Genomic DNA, 16,798 nt, shown 5'->3' on the forward strand with positions numbered 1-16,798 from the left:
CTAAATCAGATGAAAAAACAAAATAATATGAATCACTATATTTCATGTTTTAAATCCACAAGCATAATGATCGCCGCTGTTTATCAAAATAAGTTCTAAATTCTTTACTATTTTAGCCAAATATACTTCTAAAGAGCTTTCTGAAAAGTAAAAATATTATAAGGGTGAAGACCTAATTCACAGCTCATTCACGACTATTAGATATCAATTAATCTGCAGCTACCTGCGGTCAGATTCAGCGGATTGTTGTAGATATACTTTATACAGCTAAACAAACATTGTACTAAGGTTTTCATCTGATCCTTCGTTCTCATAGAAGGTTTAGACTGAAATCCTCACCAGATCAAATCTTATCCTGTGTTCAAGGAGGTCTGAGCTATCTGTAATGTCATAATCCTCTCGATTTCTTCGTGATTTACAGATAAAGATTGAAAAATGGTTTTGTATTTTTTTCTGAAAACAAATTTGCATGTTCTGCCGAGTTCGAGTTTATTTTTGAATAGATATTTTGAGTATGATAATGTAGATAGAAAGTTTCACGTTATAAAACCACATTTACGGTTAAACATCAAAAAGTTTTTATATTTTAAAACTTTAAACAAACTAGTCTTCATTTATGAGAAGAAGGTCGCAGTGGCGGATCCCGATATTTCTGAACGGAAAGGGGGGGGGGGGCAGTAAACGGCTGGTTGTCTGGGGACCGATCCGACTGTCACGAGAATGACCCATTAAACTGCCTCCTAGCGTGATATTACCCGATCCGATTGTCACGAGAACTGCCCACTACACTGCCTCTTAGCGTGATATTGCCCGATCCGACTGTCTTGAGAACTGCCCACTGCACTGCCTCTTAGCGTGATATTGTCCGATCCGACTGTCACGAGAACTGCCCACTGCACTGCCTCTTAGCGTGATATTGCCCGATCCGAGTGTCACAAGAACTGCCCACTGCACTGCCTCTTAGCGTGATATTGCCCGATCCGACTGTCACGAGAACTGCCCACTGCACTGCCTCTTAGCGTGATATTGCCCGATCCGATTGTCACGAGAACTGCCCACTGCACTGCCTCTTAGCGTGATATTGCCCGATCTGATTACCAGTACACCTCCTCTTTGGGTGATATTGCCCGATCTGATTGTCACGAGAATTGTCCATTGCACCGCCTCTTAGGGTGATATTGCCCGATCCGATTGTCACGAAAATTGTCCTAGGGTGATATTGCCCGATCCGATTGTCACGAGAATTGTCCATTGCACCGCCTCTGAAGGTGATATTGTCCGATCCGATTGTCACGAGAATTGTCCATTACACCGCCTTAAATTACGTTGATACCTGATCCAGCGGGAAATACTTCGATGGTGGGAAAATAAATTTAAGGGAGTATAGACAAAAATAATTGAATTCAGTCTTCTGACGTAACTGTGAGATTGTTTGTGTTTCTTTTTGGGATCTTTATAAACATATATAGTGAACACAGCTACAAATAATGGCTATTATCTTTAAATCAAATATTTAAAACCGATTCTGTAGTTCAATTTCCGGCGCGAGATCTGTTGCTAGGACCACACGTGAAATCCTAGGTTTTGTCTGTCATCGAGGAGCGGAGAATGATATCTCCCTGTTCGACAGACCCAGGAGAAAATCAACACTCACTATAAGTTTTTCCACAAAATCAGAACGAGATATATATCGAGAACTGTTGAAAAATAAACACCCCTCTCCATACCTTGTTAAAAACAGATCTCTTGCAGCCGAGTGGATATTTTCACAATAAACACTACTGCTCCTTATGCCGATTGTCACTGTAGATAACCAACGGGACGAGATGCTAGCAAAATGTTTTTTTGATTATCTAATAAGACCAACATCTGAGTTTATATTCAAGGAGGTGCTTGTTGATTTTGTGACTTGTCTTATCATGGTTACATAAGAAGAGTGACGTCACAGTCACACATCTCGTCAAAATTCTCGTGAGATCTTATCCATTAATCAATAATCGACTTGTAGATATTTTTGAAAATTCGGAACGTGTTTTTTTTTTTTTTTTTTACATCTATAAATTTCATAGACAGTGGGGTTTACATCTATAAATTTCATAGACAGTGAGGTTTACATCTATAAATTTCATAGACAGTGAGGTTTACATCTATAAATTTCATAGACAGTGGGGTTTACATCTATAAATTTCATAGACAGTGAGGTTTACATCTATACATTTCATAGACAGTGAGGTTTACATCTATAAATTTCATAGACAGTGATGTTTACATAACGATGGGACTTGTCTTGCTTTTTATTTTTTCGGGTTATTTTCCTCGGGTTTTTTTCCTTTCGGTTTTTAATTTGTGTGTGTGTGCGTTTTGTTTTACACCCTTTCCAGATTTTTCACTCATATATTGAGACGTCACCGGTATATAACATGTAATACATAGCATACGTATTACACTTTCCGTATATCGAGATAAACACAATGCATAAAACTCTACTGTTATAGATAGAAAATATTTGTGGATGTATGTAAGTGTGTAATGGTAAATCGAATCTCAAGCTATTACGTTAAAAAAAGAAACAACAGCAACAAAAAGGAACTGTGACAATTTATATTTCTTATATTATTTTATTTATCTTTTTACAATTTACTTACCACATTTATCGACTATCACGCCTTTAAATGATTTTGAGACATAAAATCATATATATATATATATATATATATATATATATATATATATATTACCACGAATACGTACATCAATATACAAGTAACAATTCATCACATGTTACATTGGTATCGACGCAAAATTATCTTTATTGCATTTTGAATCATTATAAACTTTTGAATCATTATAAACTTTTGAATCATTATAAACTTTTGAATCATTATAAACTTTTGAATCATTATAAACTTTTGCGCTGTTACGTTACTACAATTGAGAGGAACTTTAACTGAAATTTTATTTAATGCTAGATTTTCTCTTATGAATGCACATGTAAGTCATATAATTAAAGAACATGAAGAAAAAAACCTTTTTAATGCATATCTTGGCATGTGTCAAACAAATGATGTTGAAATTAGACAAAAAAGTTTTTTCTTGTCTCCATTAATGAATTGTCTGTTAATTGTACTGAAAAAGCTGGACTGGCCGTTCCGCCCTCCTTGTCACGATGTTTATTTCTTTGGGGTTTAATTGGACAAAACGGGCCTATTGTCTCGTGTACGTGCCGGCCTGTACCGCCCACCATGGCAGTAGAATCAAATTAAAACGTCGGAAAGACTGATATACAAAACATCTTCATTTTATATATCACGACAACCACAATTTGAAAAACAATGGGGCAATTACACTTTTATCTGGATTTAAAAGGAATGTGGTCGTGGACAATAGATAGCTAGCCAGTGGAGCTCATTCGTGCTTTGAATTATTTAAATATCAGAGAAACACGTATCATGTTCATCAATTTATGTTTATAAATATTTCTCATAAAATCATTTGAATACCGGTAGATAATTTTAAGAAACATAGGCTCAGCACTAGACATGCAAGGCAAGGGTTCACAGTGCATACTTGGATATGGGGAAATTTACTTAGTGAGGGAAGAAAGCCATAGAAAATGAGTGGGAACACCATAGAAAATTAGGGAGGAAACCAATGGAAATTAGGGAGGAAACCATAGGAAATTAGGGAGGAAACCAATGGAAATTAGGGAAGAAAATCGTTGGAAATACCGAGATAAGTTCAGCTCCCAGTCTCAGATTTCCTTATTAAATGCCACTTGCTACATGCAAAATTTTTTTTTCAAAAAATGATAACAATTTATACCAAATTTATATTTAGATGAGACAAATGAATAACTTTCACCTTATGTTTATATGAGTAAAATGATTAAAAATTTTACCTTATTTTTATATGAGTAAAATTATTAAAAATTTTACCTTATTTTTATACGAGTAAAATGAATAAATTTCATCGCATGAAATTGAATTTTTAAGCACGACTTCTCAAATATGTCTAACACCGCGGGAAAACTTTGTATAGTTACAAGGAATATTATTCAGATTTACCAAATTCCTAGGAAAATTGCTATAAAGATAAATAGCAATTTTGCATTGGTGAAAAGTTGCCTAGCTATAAATAGAAAGGCTATCATTATTCAAAATTACTTCTAATAAAAGAAAAAAACGTACTCACATGAAAGGTGGATCCTCATTTATATGCATGGATACCACAAACCAACACGACAAACACTATATTCCCCGGTCATATTCAGAGTGAGGAAAAAATAGCATTAATTGCTGCATTAATTGCTTTGAAACTGAGCTAACCACCAAGTACGGAAGAGTGAGGTCAAGGTCACAGGGAGGGTCAAGGTAAAATATAATAATGCCACAGTTGAATAGCTACCACTAATATGTATCAGTGTAAGAGTTTTCATAAAAATATTGTCAATGGTTGCTGTGAAACTGAGTTAAACACCAAAATAGGGGAAAGTGAGACCAAGGTCAAAGGCTAGGCCAAGATAAAAAAATATTGATGCAGTTGAATATATGTCACCAATATGTATCAGCATATAAAGTTTGATAAAATATCTTGAATAGTTTCTTTGAAACTGAGCTAAACGCACAGTGTGACGGAAGGGCGGAAGGACGGACATGACAAACACGTTATGTCCCGGCCATATTCATGGCGGTGCATAAAAATAAATCGATAACCAGCAAACGTCATTACTTGCGCGTCTATGGACATGAAGCTAAATAATTAATGTATATTGAAAATAGAATGTAGAATAAACACAGCGAATGCATAAACTGACTCACTGTCAAAGAGACTCGGCTGCAGATTGGTAATCTCGCATCAGAATCCTCCGTGACCGCTCTCTTTTAATCTAAGAATCAATTCAATTCAAAAAGCGGGGATTTCAATTAAGAATTGTTATTGTTGAAGGATTATCTTTCTCTTTTTGTTTAATTTCAAACTGGTGATCAGGTGTATCGATTTGAAGGTGAGAAACAATCATCTTAATTATTCCCAAGTGTTTCCATATACATTCTGCATGATGTGCAGTTTCTGGCAGGCACGGGATACAAACCGATGAAAATAAATTAAAGTTTACACACGAACTTCCTGCTTCACGGTTTTAACGCTACGTTCATGAATACCCACCCTGTGTTTCGCGATCGGTGAAAATTTTCTGCTTTCATTCATGATTTGACACTTAAAAAACAATTTATAAATGCTGATATTTGGAGTTCACTCCGGTGTGTCGCGGGTTTGTTCGTGTGCACTCTATCATCAGATAACGCGAGAATCTCTATTGGGCGTGATTTTGTTCGTGATTTCATTCATGACGTAACGCAATAACTCTTTTTTCAAAAATTCGAATTAATTATAGTGACATTTGGCATTTAAAGTAAGCACTGGTATATTTATTTTCGGAAATAACTATTTGTTTATTTTACAAGATCTTTAAAGACAACTGTGAATCGTCAGGAAGATTTGGGTTGTATAACACGACACAAAGACCCAGAGAACATTATCTCGTTTGGAGAGCTTAGAGTGACGAGACTTAACACGAGCAGCGCAATTTGCCGAAAGTCTTCAGAATTAACAGGACCCAAATTGTTGAAACTTATTGTTTTGTCTCAGATTTCTGGCTGAAATGTTTATAATTACTCCCGAAGAACTTGACAAAAATTATATCTTAAGAGAAAATTCATGATACCAGAATATAAATTTGCGAACAACCTCGCAGATGTGCGTATTCTGACTGAACCTTGAAGATTTGATGTAAACACATGTAAATCTATGATCATACCATCTTTCTAATATCACTGGCGTAAAACTGTAAAGAATAAAAATTTTAGAATTACATGTGTATATCAAACAGCAAAATCTGAGGAAATGCATAAATTTGTTGAGTTGGAATGTTCGCTCCATCTAAATAAAACAAACAGAATCACGCGGGGACATCTGTTTATTGGATATTATTTTCAGAGAACTGAAATGATATTGTTTAACTATAAACACATAATACACAGATCTGTCTGGCTAATATTTATTTTGACATCACGCATGTCAGATCTGGATGCGCGATCTTTGGTGTGGCGAGCACGAAGTGTTTTCAGTATTGTCTTTCGAAGGTGAAATTAAATTCATGTAAGTCTCACAACCTAATTTTTCCTGCAGCCTTGCAGCACGGTTGAATACTCGATTCCCAGTTTGACAGCTTTCCCTCTAGTGCACACGACACGGAAATTTCATACCCCATTATAAACTCCGCACGTGTCAAAAGGTCATGTCGTTCATAATATCCCCGACCTTTCCACAATGCTTGAATGTGCTCACGCAATATACACGGGATGTGTGCCTGCTTTATTGAAAATGAGATTTTAATGTAGCAATCACATAATTGTTGACTCAATCGTAAGTTGACAGGTAAACAGAAATGGAGAACAGTTTGCGAGAGGAAAGCCATCAGCGCGGTTCTATAGTGGATTCCCACTAGTATCAATTTACTCCATATATGTTTATAAAATTGTCAATTTCACAAGTCCTATACAACTAGTGCGGGCTGTAATACATCATACTAATTATCCTTACCTCTGGTACACAACCCAAGTAAACACGACCGCGCTGATCACATGTCACCCATGGTTGAGAAATTGGTTGTGTCAATTCGTATTGGAATGGCATAGTACAAGTCACTAACACAACAAGAGGGGTACTGGTGTTTTTATAGTACAAGTTACTAACACAACAAGAGGGGTACTGTTATCTGTACAGTACAAGTCACTAACACAACAAGAGAGGTACTGTTGTCTGTACAGTACAAGTCACTAACACAACAAGAGATGTGATGTTGTCTGTACAGTACAAGTCACTAACACAACAAGAGAGGTACTGTTGTCTGTATAGTACAAGTTACTAACACAACAAGAGGGGTACTGTTGTCTGTATAGTACAAGTTACTAACACAACAAGAGAGGTACTGGTGTCTGTACAGTACCAGTCACTAACACAACAAGAGAGGTACTGTTGTCTGTATAGTACAAGTCACTAACAACAAGATAGGTACTGGTGTCTGTACAGTACAAGTCACTAACACAACAAGAGGGGTACTGTTGTCTGTATAGTACAAGTCACTAACACAACAAGAGGGGTACTGTTGTCTGTATAGTACAACTCACTAACACAACAAGAGGGGTACTGTTGTCTGTATAGTACAAGTCACTTACACAATTAGAGAGGTACTGTTGTCTGTATAGTACAAGTCACTAACACAACAAGAGATGAAATATTGTCTGTATAGTACAGGTTACCAAAATAACACGAGATGAGGGTGTTGTCCGTATACAATCGGATCACGCGCTCTTCCTTTTCCTTAACCGGTCAAACTCCCCGTCGAGGCCTCATTACGTCACCTACGTATAGACCTCCTACGTGACGCAGTACACTATACAGATTTGTATATTGTGAGTCCGCGATTATCACGCGGGCATATGACACTAAAAAATTAGTTCGTAGTTAAAAGTTTGAAGATATTGACATTAAGAGCATTAATATAAAAGTATGGATTCTATTCTAAACATAAAATGATCAAAAGATCATTAAAAAGTAGGTAGACTCTGTTAAAATTATAGTGTAAAGTAATGAACTTTATGTTTACGTTATTGTTTTGAACTGTTTATGTTATACGTTATGTTTTTTTGTCATTCTACAGTGATGTCACACAGTATACGCGCCTAAGAAATCGTTATCCCATAATGCCTAACAGGAAGAGTTTGGTTTATGAGAAAACGAACTCTGGCGGAAGTTTGCGTAACCGGTAAGAAGAGTCGGACGTGGATCGGCGCAAGGATTGCATCAAATCGATGCATTTCTTCGCCGGAAGGGCGCATGTGGATGAAGTTAAAATGCGAGAACCTAATCCCTGTATAAAGTGTTCTTTAGATTTTCACCACAGATTCAGTTTTGGTATCATTAACGTCTTATTCACTCGAATACATAAACTTGATAGTGGTAGAATATCTGAGATATGTATATAATATCTTAGATGCATTTGGAAGTTCACGATTCATATTGTAACGTACAACTGTGACGTCATAGTTACATTTGTATACATGTGGTAACCAACTCTGATGGCGTCGATCCACATACGAGGTTCATTTGCGGTTACGGATAAAGCCGAGTAGTTACGATTGGTCCGTATAGTACAAGTAACCAAAGACAACACGAGAGGTACTGTTGTCTGTATAGTACAAGACACTTAGACAACACAAAAGGAGATGTTGTCTGTATAGTACAAATCATTAAGGCAACACGAGATGAACTGTTGTTTGTGGAGATGTTGTCACTAAGACAACACGATAGGATATGTTGTTTATAGAGTACCAGTCAGAACACGAGGAAGCCTGTTCCAAGTTACTTAGATTTTCAAATAGCTAGCAGACATTAGAGAGAAGTGTATTTCGTTCGAAATCAGCTTCTCCCCTGAATGTCACCTTTGAAGATTAGAAAATAATGCACTTGTGTAATCTGTTCAGGGACGAGTCCATATTTTTAAGTAAGAGGTGGGCGATCCTTAGTGGATTCTTTTTCGTAAGGATGTTGCAAAATAATATTTTTCAGTACATGTAGTAAAATATAACCGACTACATAACCACGTTACCCTCCTCTAGATCCGCCACTACATTTCGAGAAAACAACTTATTTCTATATGCTTTTTGATTAGTTAACAAGCCAGATGTAAATTTCCGTATACCCTGCGACAGCAATCGGGGTCACACTCGTCCTTTTCCAATAATGAAATGGCTCGGACTTCGATCGAAACGATACAATTATTTGCCGGATGCGTGCATATGGATGGGGTTAAAAGGCTAGGGCCGAATTCCTGTATGATGGGATATTTTAAAGATTAATTTTCATAACAGTTTTGGTATTAAAGTCTTACCCACTCTGATGCATAAACATATACGTGGAAATTGATAGTGGTAGAATACCTTAGCTATGTATGATCTACATTTGCTTGGATAGTAATAGAATATCTTAGCTATGTATGATCTACATTTGCTTGGATAGTAATAGAATATCTTAGCTATGTATGCTATCTTAGCTATATTTGGTTTAGCCTATCATAGCTAAGATATTCTACCACTATCAAACCAAATGTAGCTAAATGATGCTCCAATCATAACTACTCGGCTATTTTTGGAACCGGCTATGGAAAACGACGAGTGTGATCCGATTGGTTGTACCCAATTAAATTCCGGATGTCGAGTACTAAGCTACGATTGGGTGATACTCGTTAGTGCATTAGCCAATCAAAATGCATATTACAAAACAGGTGTCTTGAAATGTATTGTGACGTAACATTATGTACCCCCGGCTTGTAAAAAACGTAAAATATCCGATATGAATTTCCTTATCTTAATTACTGAATAATAACATGTATTTATCATTTGGTAACTTACAAAATAAATTCGTTATGCTGGCTTAAAGGAGCATGGACACGGTTTGAGCTGAAAATATTCAAATTTTATTTTTCCATTTCTAATCTTTAGAATGCTTAATTAAGGCATTTTTAATGGTCAGCAAAAATTTGAATGTCAGTTGTTGAGGTATATGGGAGATACAGAGCTCACAATTCTTTTGTTATGTAAACAAGGCTCGTGCCATGTTTTTGTTTACATATGTTAGATATACATGTACTCGTAAAAGTTTGCTTAAAGCAGATTTTTCTATTTTCAAGTAAATTCTGAACACAATCAAAAAGTTTCTAGTGTTTAGCACAAATCATCTTGTTTTACACATGCTATTTTCTATTAAGCAATGCATATGTAAACAAAAACATGGCACGAGCATTGTTTACATAACGAAGAATTGTGAGTGCTGCATTTCACTTGTAACTCGAAAATTTATATCAAAATTGTGGTTGACCATTAGAAATATTGTAAACAATAAGAATGAAAAAAAATAAAATTTTCAGCTCAATCGTGTCCATGCCCCTTTAAATTTGGATTTCTAGACAAAATCTCAAACTTAAGTCTAAGTTTCTACTTTTTCTTCAAGAAATCCAGGCCAGGTCCAATCAAGGGTGTACGGGGATTTACCCTGCGGCCTCAGAGTGTACGGAATAAAACCTGGGACTAAGAGTGTACGGAATAAAACCCGGGGCTCAGAGTGTATGGAATAAAACCCGGGGCTCAGAGAGTACGGAATAAAACCCGGGTCTCAGAGTGTATGGAATAAAACCCGGGGCTCAGAGTGTACGGAATAAAACCCGGGGCTCAGAGTGTACGGAATAAAACCCGGGGCTCAGAGTGTACGGAATAAAACCCGGGGCTCAGAGGGTATGGAATAAAACCCGGGGCTCAGAGTGTATGGAATAAAACCCGGGGCTCAGAGTGTATGGAATAAAACCCGGGGCTCAGAGTGTATGGAATAAAACCCGGGGCTCAGAGTGTATGGAATAAAACCTGGGGCTCAGAGTGTATGGAATAAAACCCGGGGCTCAGAGTGTACGGAATAAAACCCGGGGCTCAGAGTGTACAGAATAAAACCTGGGGTTCAGAGTATACGGAATAAAACCCGGGGCTCAGAGTATACGGAATAAAACCCGGGGCTCAGAGTGTATGGAATAAAACCCGGGGCTCAGAGTGTACGGAATAAAACCTGGGGCTCAGAGTGTATGGAATAAAACCCGGGGCTCAGAGTGTATGGAATAAAACCCGGGGCTCAGAGTGTATGGAGTAAAACCTGGGGCTCAGAGTGTATGGAATAAAACTTGGGGCTCAGAGTGTATGGAATAAAACCCTGGGCTCAGAGTGTACGGAATAAAACCCGGGGCTCAGAGTGTACAGAATAAAACCTGGGGTTCAGAGTGTACGGAATAAAACCCGGGGCTCAGAGTGTATGGAATAAAACCCGGGGCTCAGAGTGTATGGAATAAAACCCGGGGCTCAGAGTGTATGGAATAAAACCTGGGGCTCAGAGTGTATGGAATAAAACCCGGGGATCAGAAAGTACGGAATAAAACACGGGGCTCAGAGTGTATGGAATAAAACCTGGGCCTCAGAGTGTACGGAATAAAACACGGGCCTGCCCTCAGAGTGTACGGAATAAAACCCAGGGTTCAGAGGCTCAGAGTGTACGGAATAAAACCCGGGCCTCAGAGTGTACGGAATAAAACCCGGGCCTGCCCTCCTAGTGTACGGAATAAATCCTAGGGTTCAGAATGTACGGAATAAAACCGGGGTTCAGAGTGTACGGAATAAAACCCGGGGGCTCACAGTGTATGGAATAAAACCCGGGGTTCAGAGTGCATGGAATAAAACCCGGGCCTCAGAGTGTATGGAATAAAACCCGGGCCTGCCCTCAGAGTGTACGGAATAAAACCCGGGGTTCAGAGTGTACGGAATAAAATCCGGAGCTCAGAGTGCCACACCTGCTGTGACACGGGGCCTCGGATCGCTAGATTCCAGCAGTTCGGTTCACGGGCTTCCTATATAATCAGTAAAATTGTGCAGACAAACGACAGTTTGAAAAAGAACCAGCTAGGTTCGATCTGAATGTATAGTTTTCCTCCAGTTCTGGTTATTTGTATATCTTAAAAAATGGCAATGTACATGGAAATGTACATGGCTAACAGTAGCGGAATATGATTTGTACGACGTGTACCTGAACAGTGCTATAGGCTTCACTCGGCTGTAAACTTGGATTTCTAAATGACACGTGCTTCTTTTAAAGAAATGAAGTTGTAAAATACTCCCTGACAATTATTATAATTCTCTCTCCTTTTACTTTTATTTGTGATCTAGACACATGACGTTGCTCGACTGGACTACGACATGCCTTTGAAATAGGATTAATTTTATGCTAGTTATATTGAATATTGAAAGAACATTTTATCTTACTTTGCCCTGTTTTTATAACATTTTCATAGAAATTCATGGAAAGAAATCACGGTACTATTCTAAAGGACCGTACCCGAGAAGTGGGGAAACTGCATGTAATTCTATAGCATCATCAATGACGTGGTAAACAGGTGGATTTCCCCATGTTTTTGTCGAACTAGCAGAAGTCGCGTTTTCAAAGCACTTTTAAAAATAGCTTGAAGAAATTGTAGAATACATACATCACCCACGAGGAATATGATATACATATGATTAACCATATCAACACACATGAAATGTCTTCAGATAAGAGTGGGCCACCGCCGTATACATTATTTTTTATATATGAGAAACAGAAAAATATCATAACTTTCATTGATTTTTCATTGGTTTATTATGCTGTTTCTATTGGATGATTTCACAATTCTTCAAAATTGATTTTGATTGCCTGAATGTTTTTTTAAAAATCATAACACACACGTTTTTAACCCTTATTTTTGTCGATTTGAGAGAAAAGGCAAACAAATTTAACATCTCATGAAAACAATCGTGAATGTTTTCACTGCTTATTAATTCTAATTGCTACTTTAGGAAGTATTTCCATTATTCCAGTTATATTTCAAAATGTCTCAGATTTGACATTGTTTTGTAATAAACACACATGCTGTTTCAATCTATTTCTTCTTGATGAAAGTCCCAACTTTTCCACTTTGTATAAAAAAAATACATTTTATATAAGAAATAGAAATTTTTTCCTTTCAGAAAGCAATATATTATTAGATAAATCAGTTTAATCAAATAGGTGGTTCCCTAAATGTCATTATAAATATTTACTTGGTGCTAGAGATCGGTCTTCGATGCATGCAAACATGAGACTGGGTGCTTGTCTATCAGAACTCCCAGGAAACGGTCATATTTCTTCTAGAAATAATCAAGCAACATTGATTACATATCTAAGAGGACGCTAAACGATTTAATACGAATCAGGCGATAGATATATTTGATAACTCATGTGCCTAACCCAACATATAACACTATCTTGCTGTTGTGCTTTGTAAATGTACATTATGTAAGTAAATTAGAGCGTATATTATCCAACGCAAAAATTTACAATTTTCCATTGTGAAATATAATTCTAAATTTCCTGTCGTTTATCAGGATGATCAAAAATATTACACATGTTTAAATTAGAACTATTTATTTTAATACAATGTACAAATAATTATTAACAACATCCGTTTTTCAAACAATTGAAAACATTGAAACTTTTGGTCGCATTTCAACGATACCGTACAGAACAAGGTATTACTTAATCGGAAAGAGGAAATGCACAATTAAAAATGATTTCAACAAAGTGCTTTTTCACTGTCGCTTTCACTAATGGGGTTTGGACACGAGAAATGTCATTCATCTAAAAACAGCAATTTTTCACAATTAAGGTCATCTCTCCTTGTCATACACATCGGCAGAAGTGATGAAAAAATTGACAACTTTGTTCGTTATTATAAACAATTATGGAATTTATGACACACTGATTATTAAACATGGTTGTCCGAGTACAAAACAGTGAAACTTATTAATTAAAGTCTAGGCCATCATCGGAGTCCTACAGACGAATTCCGGGTTGTCCAATCCCGATCGCTGGTCCCAGAATTTAGGAAATGGCCCAATCCTTGCGCTCTAAGGATTAATTCCTGCGGGTTATTGATCGGTAAGGAAAATCCACCCAAAGGGGGATAGCCTGGGTAAGTTCCCATGGGTTGTGTTAATCCATGAGGGTGATTTCGAAGAAATCCGTTGCCATAGAGACCAGAAGCCAAAGAAATTTGAAAAGAGGTTGGAGATTGTCCCTTCAAGTCAATGATCTTTGGAGGAGGACTAGGAATTTTGTCAAAAATGTCATATTTCTTCTTCTTCTCATTCGGTAGCTTTTCGAAATTTTCCAGTTTGCGTTTTGCGGTCGGTTCCGACTGGAAATGAGCAGGAGAATCGTCTCCGATCAAACTATCAATAGTAAAAAGTCGTTTTCGGATAGCCGGAATTTCGGAGGGATTGGACGGAATCTTCTCGGTGCACAAACGATTAACAATGCCATCTTTAGAATTTTCCTCGTCGGAACAAGCAACATTAATTCCACTATCATTTTCATCTAGTCCAGCTAATTCTTCGTCTGCATGGTCTTCTGTGTCCGAATGGTTCTCCGCCTCGAATTCACCATCCAGGTGATCTCCATCCTCTTTGCTTGATCCTTTCACCCTTCGCTTCCGGCGGCGATAATTCCCGTTTTCAAACATCTCCTCACAGTTCGGATCTAGAGTCCAGTAGTTCCCTTTCCCGGGTTTTCCCTTCTCCCTAGCTACTTTTACAAAACAGTCATTGAGACTCAGATTGTGACGAATTGAGTTTTGCCAGCCTTGCTTATTGTCATGATAATAAGGAAACCTTTCCATGATGAACTGGTAGATTCCGTTCAGGGTGATTTTTCTGTCTGGTGCATTCTTGATTGCCATGGCGATCAGAGCGATGTAAGAATACGGGGGTTTCTGGGGCTGGTCCCGTCTGTGCATCTCCTCGATCATCCTCAAAGCGTAGGCTCGGTTAAAATCCAAAGACGGACAGTACAATCCCGGGGGGTAAGGATAAGGAGACATCCCTGGGCTAAGATTCCCGTATTGAGGATAGAGTCCGGCAGAGGAATTTCCGACCATTGCCAACTGTTGTGCGCGAACAAGTTCATTTGAAGAAGACATGCTTCAGATAATGTTCAGTAGGTCTTTTTCTCAGACTTCGCTATTCCTTAAATCGCGTGTTCAGAATTATCAGAATTAGTGTTTCATCCTATTGCTTCCAGAGCTTGATCGTCACTGGTCTGTTGCCCACCGGAGAAACAAATTTAAATCCCTGTTTATCCAGTGTGATGATAACATATATTGTTCTATCTAATTGTTTTCATAAAGCACGTTGACTTTCGATGCTAAAATAAATGCCAAAACCCATAAATATTTGTAGAGTAGCTTTTTCTCCTGTGCGTTTTGCCATGTCAGTTAGGCGTACGTTAACACTTTTCTGCACGTGTCGACCAATCAGATTGCAGGATTTAAATGTAAGTGTTTTAGCAACACCGGTTCTCGTTATCTATACGCCCACCCAGGACGTCCTAAAATTGTTTATTTAGAAATTTCAATTGGAGAAACTGACCACCCCTCGCATAAGCAGGTATTAAGCGATATTTTTACAAACAGTAATTCCGATTCTCGCGTTTAATTAACTACTTTTTAAACGTTGTGATCGTTATCAGTCTTTTGCTCGGTGTGTTTTGAGTGTAAACGGTTCAAACATGCAAAAACGCAACCAAACACCCATGTTATTTCACTAAATTACAAAAATCCTGTGTTGGCATTACGTATCATTTTGTTTTATGGAATTTGGCAAAATTTTTACTAACATTTGATACCATTAACCGTTGTGTAATTTTACTTATGTAGTCATTAATTTGTTTTGAATTTTGCAGTCACCTGCATAAGATTTTCGCGATAAGTAAATTATTTATTTTACCGTTACATAAATGTTACATTTTTGGGAGTCATGTTTAATTCAATAAGGAGAAATTATACGGCATGTATCAATTTAAAAAAAGAAAAAAAAGAAACATATTTCGAATATATTTTTCTGTATGAAATAAAGACAAACTGTTATAAATAAAAACGCTAAAATAACTCCATTCGTAAAAAGACATCATCTATCAAATTTTACTGTATTTCAATATAAAAACAATAGATTAACATAAAATTCTATCTAGGAAAATTATTATCTACGAAAAAAAAAATCTCTTCGGTGTATTAACATCTACATATACACAGTTGGATAAATTAAAGTGACTGTTGACTTCACTTGTTGATTTTTTTTTTTACTGGAATTTACAGAGTCTGTTGTTGTGATAGTGCTCTAAATCAAATTACAGTGAATGAAAAGTCGGAGGTTGACGATGAAACACTATCCCAGTATAGCGTTTTTATCGCCTCGTGTACATCCTGTAGAAAGGAACACAGTCTGATTCACTATAATAGTAGAGATTTTATTGACAAAAGAAAACGAATATGTGCCAACAAATTCAGTTTAATGATGCAATTCTAATGTTTTTAAATACTGTAATAAATTTATATATTCGAGATTTCTGAAGTTAGCTCTATCAAAAATATAAGGAAACGAAGGGAGACAATTCACTGTGAAATAAATGCAAAGAAAAAGAAGGGGGATGCTGCGTTGTAAAAAGGAAAAGAAGGGGGACAATTCACTGTATAAAAATATAGAGGAAAGGAAGGGGGACAATTCACTGTATAAAATATAAAACAAAAGGAGGGGGACAATTCACTGTATAAAATATAAAGGAAGGGGAACAATTCACTGTATAAAAATATAGAGGAAAGGAAGGGGAACAATTCACTGTATAAAATATAAAACAAAAGAAGGGGAACAATTCACTGTATAAAATATAAAGGAAGGGGGACAATTCACTGTATAAAAATATAGAGGAAAGGAAGGGGAACAATTCACTGTATAAAATATAAAGGAAGGGGGACAATTCACCGTATAAAATATAAAGGAAAATAAGGGCCGAACTCATTGCGAAATGTATAAATACATGTAATGGGAAAAGGGGATAAAAAGAATGCAAAGAAATAATTCAACACAATGCTGTAAGTTCTATAGCCAATAGTTTTTTTGTTGTGAAAATAAAGAAAAAGGAGGATGAAAATTGTATTTTGTAAATGAATAGATCATCAGTCCAATTAAGGATGCAAGTAATTAGAATACAAAAGATCTAGACTAACGACATATGTTCCTACAATGAAATTTCTGGTGTGAACTTTTGTATTGATGTTGGAGGATTTCAAATAAAAATTTGA

General features: G+C 36.8%; 1 protein-coding gene across 1 annotated transcript; it reads right to left on the reverse strand.

Annotated features, from left to right (window-relative positions):
• Positions 1 to 13,072: 13,072 nt before the first annotated feature.
• Positions 13,073 to 15,715, reverse strand: LOC125670744 (forkhead box C1-B-like). Its single transcript, XM_048906099.2, is given in 2 exon segments — positions 13,073 to 13,555; positions 13,558 to 15,715. Coding segments are annotated over 2 exon segments (1,161 nt in total). The 5' UTR covers positions 14,642 to 15,715; the 3' UTR covers positions 13,073 to 13,478.
• Positions 15,716 to 16,798: the final 1,083 nt, after the last annotated feature.

This window comes from Ostrea edulis, chromosome 1 (genome assembly GCF_947568905.1).
Source record: "Ostrea edulis chromosome 1, xbOstEdul1.1, whole genome shotgun sequence".
NCBI classification, from domain to species: Eukaryota; Metazoa; Mollusca; class Bivalvia; order Ostreida; family Ostreidae; genus Ostrea; species Ostrea edulis.